Consider the following 12,450-nt stretch of genomic DNA (forward strand, 5'->3'; position numbering starts at 1 on the left):
ACTACTTGCATAATGTAATTTTAAGCCAATAAATAAATTATCTGTGAATATAGTCACATAGGCACGTACTTGCTGGCATACATACCAATACTATGTTAAAAAGCAATGATGGCCAGTCAGAGAGAGAAATACATAGGGCTGCATTTTGGTTGCAATGATTACTTTCAAATTTGGTTTTTCACTCCTCAGGAGGTATCTAACACTTTCTTCTTCTTTTTTTTTTTTTTTCCCCTGGACCTTAACTTCATTTTCCCTTCAGAATGAAAAACAAATGTTTCTCATATAAACACCTAAATGAGACATTTCTAATTATCACTAACATATCTGGAACACATCAGAATTATCTCCTATATACTGGCAAGGCCTTATATAAGTTAATGTTCAATTTTTAAGGCAATACAACCAGATATCTACTGTACCTTTTAGCAAAGCTGTGCCTAATTAAGGATAACCAGGGTACAGGAAAGTGATTCCATATCTATGTAAAAGTTCTTGCTACCTTTGCCAGGACTTACAATCCAAAGAGTTGGATCAATATGAAGGGAAATTACTTGAGAAAATCAGGAATGAATGATTCTTTATAAAAACACCTACATGTGTATAACACAATAGGGATAAACCAGCACAACACTGGTAAGTAAGTTCTCCAATCTAAAAGACTTGTTTTTATAGTGAAAACAAAGGATCAAACAAAGGAGATGTGTTGAATGTAATTAAACTAGCCCAGAAACAGCACCAACCCTAGCCCATTGTATCACTCCATCAAAAAAGCTTAATGCACCCCATCCCTGATGGAAAGGATCTTTTCATGCTCCTAAAAAGAATCAATTAGTTTGGAAGCCACAAGGCACAAGTCCTATTATCAATTAAAAGACAAGAAACAAAGTATAAATGGAAGGCTAATCACAGCATGAGAGAAGGTTAATAGCGGATTGCCAAGAGCAACAATAGCTTAATGTATTTCAGGACACTAAAGATCCTCAGAATTTTACCTAAGCAACATAAACTATTAGCACTTCATGTTCAGAGAGTTCAGAACTTTGTCCTGAGAATACTGGGCCACAGCATCCCAGCAATATGAATCTGATGGAAATTTGCCTGGTATCACAGATGAAGTGCCACTTTGGAGGTGTCAGTGATGCTCCCTGGGGACAGGTGTCCCAAGGGCAGCTCATGCAGAGCTGTCCCACCTCTGCGAGCTCCGTTTAGCTCAAATGATTCCTGTTGCAGGACCAGCATCCCTGTCACCATCCTCTTCGTCATTTTTCTCCAGCGTTCCCCTTCAGGGTGCAACAGCATCCACACAAATCTGTCCTTTTCTTTCATCTGAATGAGCAGCATTGTTTGAGTACACTGCAGCTCCCCTGCCTCATAACAACAACGGAGCAAAATAACTCAGAACAAAACAAGGATTCTGAATAAAATTAATCCAACTCCTGTGGCAGGAAATAATGACAAAATGCAAACACATTAAATATCTTAGATTTGAAAAATAAAAACTTGAACTAAAACCTGATATCTCGTGCAAAATGACTGGGCAGCACATTATTTGCTGCATACCAGAGCCAGCTATGTAAATAAATGTATTTATAAAGAGATAAATATTTCATGGTCATATCAAATAGCGTGTAGACTGAAAAAGTAGGTTCTCTTAAAGGCACCTTTCAGAAGGCACGTTCCTTTCATTGTCAAAATCTTTTTATATATATATATATTTTTTTTTTATTTAACATTCTTTTCATTTTTCTTTAACTAGTTTCTTGACAAGAAAAAAAAATGAAAATAAAATACCTCTAAAACATATTAGGGAAAATGTGTTTTTCCCTAATGGATTCAAACTAAAATTTCTGAAATACAGATCTACACAATACTGTCAAGCACCCCAAAGATCTGAATAAAATCATTTCCTCTCATGCTTCTAAAGGGTTTCCCCTGAAGAAGCCAGCTGTTACATATTTATTTTTCCATTATGTGAGTTTTATCTCGTAAATTCTGCTCAGCATTTGGTGAGCTTACAGATCAATAACTCGGCATCCCAGCAATATAAATCTGATGCAGACTTGCCTGAATATATTTTATACTTCAGAGGTATATTTCTCATCTCTTCAAGCCAGTTCAGTCATCCTGATGATAAATACCTAGTTTGGGGTGAGGGCGATTCTTGGGCATTCGGTTTGGTTTATGGGGTTTTAGTTCCATCTAAGAACTTGATTTCTGTGAATCAGGCCACATGTTGCACTCTCCTGTTGCTGCATCATCAGCCCAGCCTGTCAAACAAAGCAGTTTTTCATGCCACTGCTGACCATCAGCTCTCTCCCCTGTGGTCCTATTCAAGTTTTCTTATTACTAATATTTTTACCTATTCCTTTTCAAATTCATAAACCAGAAGAGGACAACAGGATTTAAACATCAAAGTCCCTACATTCTAATTTCCATAGAGTAAATCAATCTTATTCCTGCAGCTTCAGCGGCATAAATTTGAAAAAACAGTGTGCGTTTAATATAGAGCTCATACTCCATACAGGGCTTGTGCTCATTCAAATAGTGCAGATCCTCTGCCAACTCTTATGGGCAGCTTATCTGCATCAATGCAGTCTTTTCCCAATAAATATGCAGGATGACAACAACCTGCACAACCAACTTATTGTGCTAAAGAATTGGACCTGGTGGTTTACAGGACAGCTAACACTCAAGAGGATGATGGCACACTCTAATAACACTCTGCTGATATTTCTCTCTTCCTGAAAGTACTTGCACATAGTTTACTGAACAGATGCCACATGTACCAATTTGAAACACTAATCCCCCAGAAGGCACCCATTGGAAGATCATGATTCAGAGCAGAACAAAAAACTTGCAGGAAGAAAAAAGTGCCGTCCTCATTAGGAAACAGGGCATACAGAGCAAAGAAGGCAAAAATACATACTTTAGAGCTAAAGAGAGACAAAGAGCAGAAAGAAAGGGATGAGAATAAATACAAAATAATATTGGATGTGAATAAAAGGAATCCTCAAATACATCTCTGTGCAAGTCCGAAGAGGCCAGTAGTTTCTGAAAAATAAAATGCAGTGCCTAAACATCTCCGTATGGGAATTCAAGAGAGTCTAAAAAGTTTACTCATCGTGTAGGAAGGAATTGGACATTTCTGTCTATCAGAAGTGGGAAGAAAGTTCAATATTTTGTGGAAAAGAAGAAAGGATAAAGGCCATAAAACTAATTTTGAGATGCATAAGTAGGACTTACATGAGAATACAGGGGAACACTTTCTGGCCATTTTGGTTAATAAAGTGCATTGGAGCTTTAAATAGTATACATGTGTTTTGCTGCTATGGCTATGGACATACACAACAGCATGTCAAGCAATAATAATAAGCATATATAAGATGAACTGGTGGAGTGACATCCTAAAAAAAAAAAAAAAAAAAATTTTGGTACAGGCTGGAGAACTACAGTGGAATGAGTAAATCAAAAAATTATGGACATTAACTGGTGAGAGTTGAATAACTCTCAACAGAAAGAGGGTTTTTAAAGTAATAAAGACTTTTGCAAGAAATAGTTTTACAAGGTAAGACTAAAAGTTATCTAAGAACAATGAATGTACAGCTACCACATGGCTGCCAAAAATGGCAAAAGTCAAAGAGATAATTAATCAGCTGAATCTATTTCATCTGTCCTGAATCCTGAATTATACAAATGAAGAAAGAAGAAGGTATATTCAAATCAAAAATCACCTAAAGGAAAATTAACAGTATCTATCCCTACACATTTTAAGCAGAATCAAGTCCCTTTCTTCTTGCAGATTATTAGGAATTTTAACATGGTTAGATCAGAGAAATGTAAGCTATGTTGTTGGGGATTTTCAATAAAACTATAAATTACATGTTATGATGGATGAGAATTACACAGGGAGGAATATTTGAAGAGCTATTAACTTTTAAAAGAAAAAGGATTTGAATAATATTTGGATTATGAAGGACTCTAAACCTAGCGATTAGATTTATTAATCTGTATTACTCCAGAACAGTATTTTTCATGTTTCTAATATTAAGGGAAATGGATCAGTTACTTTGATCATTCACTGAACATACCCACTATGGAAATCCTAGATCAAATAAAAACATATCTTGAGACAAATACGATAGAGATGATCATTAAGCAAACAAATAGTTAAAAAAAAAAAAAAAAAAAAAAACAACTCTAGAATCTTACACAGGTATGAGAATTAAATGTGGATTTTCAGATGGAAAATAATGAAGATTAAGAGGATAGGAAAATGCAGAGATGTTTTGGTGACATGGTAATAAGAGAGAAACTTTATTAGCCAAGAGTGCTACGCTGGGTAAACAACAAAGAAGACTCAAGGAAGAACAGCATCTCACAAAGGTCTTTTCAGTCCTGTAATTAAAACTTAAGCAGACAGGCTCCAAAAGCATTATAAGAGAATTCTGAAAGTGAGAGGTAAATTGGATCTCATTCAAACAAGTAAGAAAGAAAAAATGTCAAGATATATAAAGCACAAATTTTATGAAAGAATGAAGAATGACAGGGCAGGAAGATCCCTGGTTAGAAAGTTACAGAAAATATGGAGAGAACAGCAATCCCAGTCACTAGGGACAGTAAGGGACGACTGATAACTAGTTCAGAAGAGAGAGAAGGTGTTTCTGGAGATTTTTTTTTTTATAGAGGTTGCTATCCCTCTGACTACAGACAAAGACTTACAATCTCTAAATAAACCAAGAGGGAAAATTAATTAGAAAACAAATGGATATCCCCTGCTCTTCAGAAAAAGTAAAAAATTCCTGAGGAAGAAGACCAAATATAGGAATTTCATATGATTACTAACAGTATGAACATGGACACCATCCACAGACTCTAAAAGGACTGATACTTTCCGTATTAGTGGACTTGTGTACTGTGATTAAGTATTGCCAAACAAGTAGACAGGCTGCATAAACTGACCATTGTATAATATCCTTCCACGCTTTTACCACGTGTTTTTTCATAGTACTGGGGATTGTTAGTTGGTGATGTTCATCCAGATTAATTAAAATTTATTGTGGAAGAACAGATTTCAGATAATGTTTTATAAAAAAAATAATAAAAAAAAAAAAAAATAAAAGAATAAGAAATATTTGTTAGCAGTGTTTAGCTTTGGAAATAAGTTAAAGATCTTCATTTTTGCTTTATTTAACAGTTCCAAAGCTTCTATGAGTGGACACAGTTACATTAGAAAGAGGTATGAAGAAGAGTAACCACAACCACATCAATTCAACTGTTTGTTTCAAACATACTATGTCCAGACACAAGAATAAGGGAGAATGAGATGAAGGGAAATGCCTGAGATGAAGGGAAAAATCCCTAAGATGAAGGGAAAAAAGGGCAGATTGGGCCTGTACCTTCAAGTAGTTCACTGTGCACATTCTATGTTGCTTTTTGTGAAAATTTTGTCTCCTCTTTAAAAGTAACATTATTTCAGATATGTAGATTTTCTGCTTCTGTCTCTGGATATCAAAAATACTTCAGGTAAACCTGAAGTATTAGATGACCATCTTTCCATGAAAATTAATCATTAAAGTTTAAATGTATTAAAATTCAATGAGATACTTAAAGAAAAAGGAAAAAACAAACAAACAAACAACAAAAAAACATAAGGAACTCTTTAAAGCTAATTATGTTAAAGTTCAGTCTAAATTAACAAAAGCCTCAAAACTCAATAAAGATGTTGATTCCTTGGATGAACAGAATAGCTAGCATTAAGAACAGCATAGTCTCGTAATAAGGTTTATATACTTTGGCTTACCTACATAAACATAAATACAGACAACTGAGTGACACAACATTTAACACATTTATACCACGTTTTACCTGTCAGCTTCATCTAGATGTAAGAGTCTCAGAAAGCAACAATATTATAAACAACTTTAAAGATCAGAAAACTTTCTGCCTCCAAATACTAGAATGTCAAAAACTCAGCTAAAGCTGATACGTGAAAACATTGTTAAATTTACTCATTGATATGCAAAAAGAATGCTACCAAAAATATTATTTTCCTGTCAATGGTAAAGAGAAATATATATTTTTTCATCTGCCTGGTCATTCAGACCACCATGAACTCTGATAAAGACGAAAAGCTGCTGTTTCCTCCTCACTCATCACCCAACATTAGAAGTATAGAATTCCTCCATAAAGTCTAACATATATATTAGACATTCACTTGGGTCAGGGTAGGGATTTCTTCGTTAGGACTTGTCTTTCAGTAGCAAGATATGAGATCTTATCAATGCGTTTCTGAAAGTAATACCTGAGTGAAAGTTTTCCATTTCCAGTATCTTCACGTTGGAATTTTATAATCAAAATATAGAAAGATATCGGTAGACTTAGTCCTCTGAGTAACTGATACATAGGAACTCCAGAAAACAGGGGATCATTTCTAAATATACACATTTTAATAAAAGAAGAAATAGATGGGAAGACTAAAGAAATGAAAAATAAGAGAGAGATCCTTGGGGGATAAGAGAGCTTTGAGCAATATGTGTAAGTACATCACAGATGGTACCTGTCTCCAACTATGATTCAACATATTTTATCCAAGAATGCTGCTGGAGAGACCACAGGACAAAATCTTTTTTCACATATGTCATTGTGCCTAGGTCCAAATTCTCATTGGAAGTAACCAGAAGAAAAACAACTGTGACAGATAGTAACATTCTATTAGACTCGCTTGTTTGATTTCTGAATGATCCTTTTAAGGGCATTCAAGAGGTGAAGAAAGAAAAGTAACTGTACTTTTTATGGTAGCGATTAGATTCCGTATTTGCTTATACATAGGAGAATCAACTTCCTCATCTTCTCCCCATCACTGACAAATGGTACAATAAAATATGAGATGCACTAGTGATGAATAAAAATTTTCTGCCAGTTCAGATTGCCAGAAAAGGTGCAAGATGTCACTCCTTATTTAGTCAAAGAACAAAAGTTGATCAGCTAGTAAATGAGACATTGAATATTACTAGATAGGGAGGGATAATAAGGAAAGTTTTCCCTCTTTTCTTTTGTATGCAACTGTAAATGCATTCTCACTTTCTAAAGACTACTGCAAATCACAACTGCCTTGGTAAAGCAGAAAAATTTTATATCTTGCACAATTGCTGTGCATATTTGTTTTGTTAGTTGCTTGCACGAAAAAAAAAATGTGTTTGTTTCTTAAAAATAAAGGGTTAGAATTATACAAACAAGGAAGAAGTATCCCAGTGTTTCCCTGCTATTGAGGGGAGGGCTTGCAAGTTTTAAGTTATATTGAACCTTTAACAAAGGAAAAAAATGCATGTGATCGTATACCGGATATACAGTACAAATTCTGTCATGAATTATTTTGGTGTGAGGGTCTCAGATGACCTCCCCCAGTTTTCTAGAATAATTCACAATACCAACAAAGAATAAAGAAGCACAAATGAGGTCAGTTAAAGCTTACTGCTTGTCAACTTGCCATACAGTGGCCACACAGACTACAGAAGCAGTGAGAAGGATGAAGACAGTCAAGAATGTTACATAGCTGTCATCAACAGCACTTTTCTTACTTTGAAAATCGTATACATCACATACTTGTGCAGAACAACTGAGGGGGTTCTGTGTTGGCAGAACAAGGTGGTACCAGATGTTTGGAAGAGGTGAACCAGCAACTATGCATGGACTGAATAGACATTAAAAGAGGTCTGGCTTTCTACAACCTCAGAGTCTGTGCAGGATGCTAGGACACAACTGGGCACACAGGAAACATTTGCTCTGACTTTATAAGTAAATAAATCTAAGATATGATGTTGTGTTCTTATTATCTTACCATCTCTGCTCAAAAGCATATTCTGCAAGAGCACTACATACAGTAAATAAAACAGCCTAAAATGAATTATTCATCATGCATCTGTATCTACTCATTATTCTTCTAAAAGGAAAATAACTCACTTCCAGAATCCAAAAACTGCCTGTCTGCTCAGAAGTTGTGACAATATTATTTTTGATTTCCCCTTCAAAACACAAGAAAGATCGTGTATCAGTTTGAAGCAGAGGCTAGAGCCATATTCAGAATGGAGTGTGACATCTCTTTTTTTTGTACTCTGACCCAGGACTAAAACCACAGATAAATGTATTCAGGTCAGACTGAATAAATGCATTCATACCAGGAGGCCAGACTACCTGACAAAAATGGAAAAATCCTGAAGTCCAAGGAAGAAGAATTTAGCTCCTCCATTCTTCAGACTTCCCCCGTAAAAGTACACATACAGAACTGGCAGCAGTTCACCACTGGAAGGCTTTGGCTCCAGACAGTTCCCCAGGATCCTGAGGACCAAGCCCAAGTAACACCTCCCTTGATAAGTATCAATACAAGGTGGGCATCAGCTAGCCAAGCCTTCTGTGGATTATATGGGAAGGATTTATTTATGTGCTTCTCTTCCTGAGGTTGATGTGTGCCAGACATTTCAGAATGACTTTATGCACATACCTTCCTTCAGTCGGTGCATCTCAACTTCTACAGTGATTTGGACGCAGTAGACCTCACGGGTTTGTATGCCACCTCCACAGAGGCCCGCATGCTTATGGTGGCGAGGGTCCTGCTGGTCAAGGAGGAGAGACACCTGGCAAGCTTTCCATTCAGAAGTCCTCCAGGAAAACCTTTGGAAATAAGAGAGACCAAGTGAAACAAGAGTGGGTGGTAGTTTATTACATGACAAAATACAATTGGTTTAATATTTATAGGAGCATGAGGATGTTTTGAAACATTTTGAATGTTAAATTTACAAAGGTTAAATATTTCTTATTAGCCTATAGTACTCATGTAAACTTTTCACATAGCACTAATCTCTGAAGTGTTCTCAAACACTAAATCATCCTGAAACACCTTTGAACAGGATGCAAAAAAGGAACAAAGATTAAGAGGTTCGATTAATTGTGAAAACAAGTTTTCAAACATGTGGCTGAAACCACTAAACTGCCTCTCTCTGTCAAGAGCTGAACATGTCATTCTGAAATGCACTTACAGCTAAAACCTTACTTGTCTGTCAATGGAGTTTCAAGTACCAGGCATCTATTCTATAGGTGACAGCTTTGCAAAGGTCTAGGGTACTATCAATTTCTTCAAGGGATTGCCTAAGGTAACTTAGTTTTCTTGTTTTTCTTTCCAGAAGCTGCGACATGCAGCAAGTCCTATTTTCATTTTATATATAATTCATATATAAGTTTAAAAGAAAGGAAAATATTCTTCATTTCCAAGAAGAACATATTAAGACCATAGGGAAAGTAGCATTGTGTAGCAACAGAAATCTAAAAAATTATTTCCCATCGTGTCTGAAAACATGGAGCATTTTTCTAATAAGGCAGTTTTTACAAACATAATTCATTTTAATTAACAGGTCACAGAGTAAGAGCCCAAAGTCTTTCTTCAGCTTCCTGAATGCAAATCTTAGCAAATATTGGTTTTGTAACCCATCTCTATGCTTCTGCTGCTTCATTCCTTTTCTCCTCTATATTCCATAGTTTACTTTTTCTGTACAAACTTACCTGTTTTAAAATACATAAAATAATTTCCTTCTCTTACCCTCAAGACAAATACTCTCTCCCCCTAGGACAGACATACAGTTGTTAAAATTATGTATGTTTGCAGGCTGACTGATCACTCTTAAGTTCGAGCACAACGGGGTGTCCCTGCAGAAGGAGCCTTTCACCTTGTGTTCTGGGTATTCTCCATCACAAATATCTGTGCCCTGACTATAGCTGTGGCAGGGACACATGCATCTCAAAATTGCATGAAAAATAACTGCATTAGTTTGCGTGAGCACACATCAATGTTCTCATAACATCTTGCACTGCAAATATAGGCATAAGAATGATTTCTAGCCACAGAGCACTTACAAATTTTGTAAAATACTAATGGAAAATGTTTGTGAATACTGCCAATTACTTTTAATTTACAGGTACTTTTCGGATGAGCTGTCATGCCCTCTTAAATAATACACAGAATAATGTGCAAATTTGGATACACTCACAGGATTTACTACTAGCTGAGAAAACAATAAAGAACACACTTTTCATACGACAGGAATGAAATAATTGAAATCGCACAACATATAAAGCACAGCCATGAATTTTTTCTTACAGTAGTTCCTCCTGTGGAATTCCTAATCACTTTTTTGGGGACATAGCGTTAAATACAACCTTCCCGTTATAATAAAGACAAGGAAAACTGCTCTTCATCAAGCACTAGGTAAACAAAATTCCTCCTCCACAGCACTTCAGGACATCATGCTACTCAGGCCCATATTTTCAAAGATAGAAGCCTAAATATAGAACACACTCATCTTTCCTCAGCCATGGAAATACTTGTTTTAGGGTGGTATTTCTTAAAACAATAACTGACTAAAGAAAAACTCATCATCAATAGCTGGCCTCGGAAGTCAGCTGTGAATTCTGGGTCCTAAAGACTCTTCTCTAAAGGTGTGAGCACCTGCTTCTCCAATTCAGCGTGAGCTGTGGGAGTTAACACCTAGGAAAATTAGGCCATCAATGATTAAAATTATGCAAAATAACTAAATCTGAGCTCAGAGATAATTAAACCTCATCAGCTCCTGAATCTAAAAAAATCCCTTTAGACATCTACACGGAGTAACTGGATACCGTGCTCCACAGCAGAGCAGTGTTTAATGAACAGCCATCAGGCGCGACTGCCAGCGCCTCCTCCTCTGTGAGCAGCTTTAAGCCTAAATCCTTACCAGCCCATCTTGCTTTCCCTCAGCTGGCCATGCCCTAAGCTGGCTGGAGTTCTCCAGCAACAAAACCTGACCCCAACGTTAGGTGTTTGAAAGGTACACGTTCTCACAGCCATTAACAAGTCAATGACACCAGAAGCACATCTGACGTGCTGTTAGCCCACCGAGTCCTTGCAGAAGGGAGCAGTCATCCTGGGCAGCCTGGCGGGAGGCTCTGTTGGGTTTTATGCAGTGCGGCTGACACCTGGTATCAACTTGCCGATCTATGGGCTATTCTAAAGACAATGAGTAAGAACATTACTTAATTGCAATTAGCAAAGAACAGAGATTACTGGCTGGCAAATACCTGGGCCTTTTTTTCTTGTAATTTAACAACCTTCAGCTAGTATTTGCAGATTATTAGAGATATCCACAGATGCTTTACCACACATGCATTATTTCTCCAAACTCCACGACCCAAGCCACCAATGCAACGCTGGGCATTACATTGTTAGAGCAGATGTGCTATATCAGCACTATGTTACTGTTGGGTCAATGCTAGTCAGCCACCTCGCTCACTGTCCCTAGAGGACCAAGAGCACAATGACGCAGGAAGTGAAAGACCCCGTTGCCCATGGGTAGAGTGCTAGTTAGATAATGACCAACATGGGAACCTCCAGAATCTACATGCAGCTGTATCAGTTTGCTTAAAAAAAATGGCAAGAATGAACCACTAGAAAAAAATAAACTAGGTGCTTGGGGTATCTAGGATGAAACTTGGCTGATAAAGCTGAGCAGCTTTTCATTTCAGTGCTCTGAATTTCACTGCTAACCAGAGTCAGTTGAGGAAGCCAAAGAACAGGTCCCGTGGGTGTCTGCTACTGTCGGAGCAAAGCGTGCCCTCGTTGCAACGCTCAACAGCAGCCGCAGGAGAAATGTCCAGCCTGGGGCTGACCAACTAAGGCTTCACCAGGCTTGGTTCCTGACCTGAGGGGAGGCAATTCAGCTGCCCAGCCAAGCTGAGGTCACCTCTGTGTGCCCAAAACCAGTGAAATTTGAAGGGCCAAACAGCAGTGTTGCCACCACTCTCACAATGCAATACCAGCAGCCTACCAGCGTGGTTCAGCACACTTCCTTTCAGGTCTTTCCAACTTCACACCAACGCTTTACCTTTAATTAGGGAACATGATGGGCCTCATCTACAAAGTAATGCCATCACTCCCATATCTCAGCAGTAACCTTAAGCCTTTTGTAAAAATTGGGTCTTAAAACTTTCCCATTTTCCATCATTTACCTTCTGAAAAGCTTTGAATTTCCAACAAAGCAAAGAGGTGGGTTTTTTCTTTTTTTTTTTTTAAATCCCTGTCTCGTAACATAGCAACCACAACCAAAATGAAAGATTTAAAGACATAATCATAATTCTGGAAAATCTATCTATTCCCTATGAACATGAAAGCTACACATCTGGGATAAAAATGATATAAAACATTGTTTTAAAACTGATGACTCAGTGACAGCTATGCAACAAACAAGAGCTCAATATCTTCCCAATTTATAGTAACCTCTTGGCCCCTCAGTCTATAGGACTTATGCTTTTAGTGCTTACCCAAGTTTTATATCAGTATATGCCCGTTCACTTTAATTGAACTACCCCAAATTTATATCACAATAAAGAAGGTAGAATCACCTTCTGTGTGTTTAAGCTTTTTAAACC

At 37.1% G+C, this 12,450-nt stretch overlaps 1 protein-coding gene across 1 annotated transcript in view; it reads right to left on the reverse strand.

Annotated features, from left to right (window-relative positions):
• Positions 1 to 12,450, reverse strand: part of THSD7B (thrombospondin type 1 domain containing 7B) — a gene marked incomplete at both ends in the record, with an annotated part of 259,689 nt that overhangs the window by 181,153 nt on the left and 66,086 nt on the right. The window contains one exon of the mRNA XM_084289684.1: positions 8,498 to 8,667. Within this exon, the coding sequence (XP_084145810.1) occupies positions 8,498 to 8,667 (170 nt within the window). The remainder of the gene's footprint in view (positions 1 to 8,497; positions 8,668 to 12,450) is intronic.

This window comes from Netta rufina (assembly GCF_964035555.1).
Source record: "Netta rufina genome assembly, chromosome: 6".
NCBI lineage: Eukaryota > Metazoa > Chordata > Aves > Anseriformes > Anatidae > Netta > Netta rufina.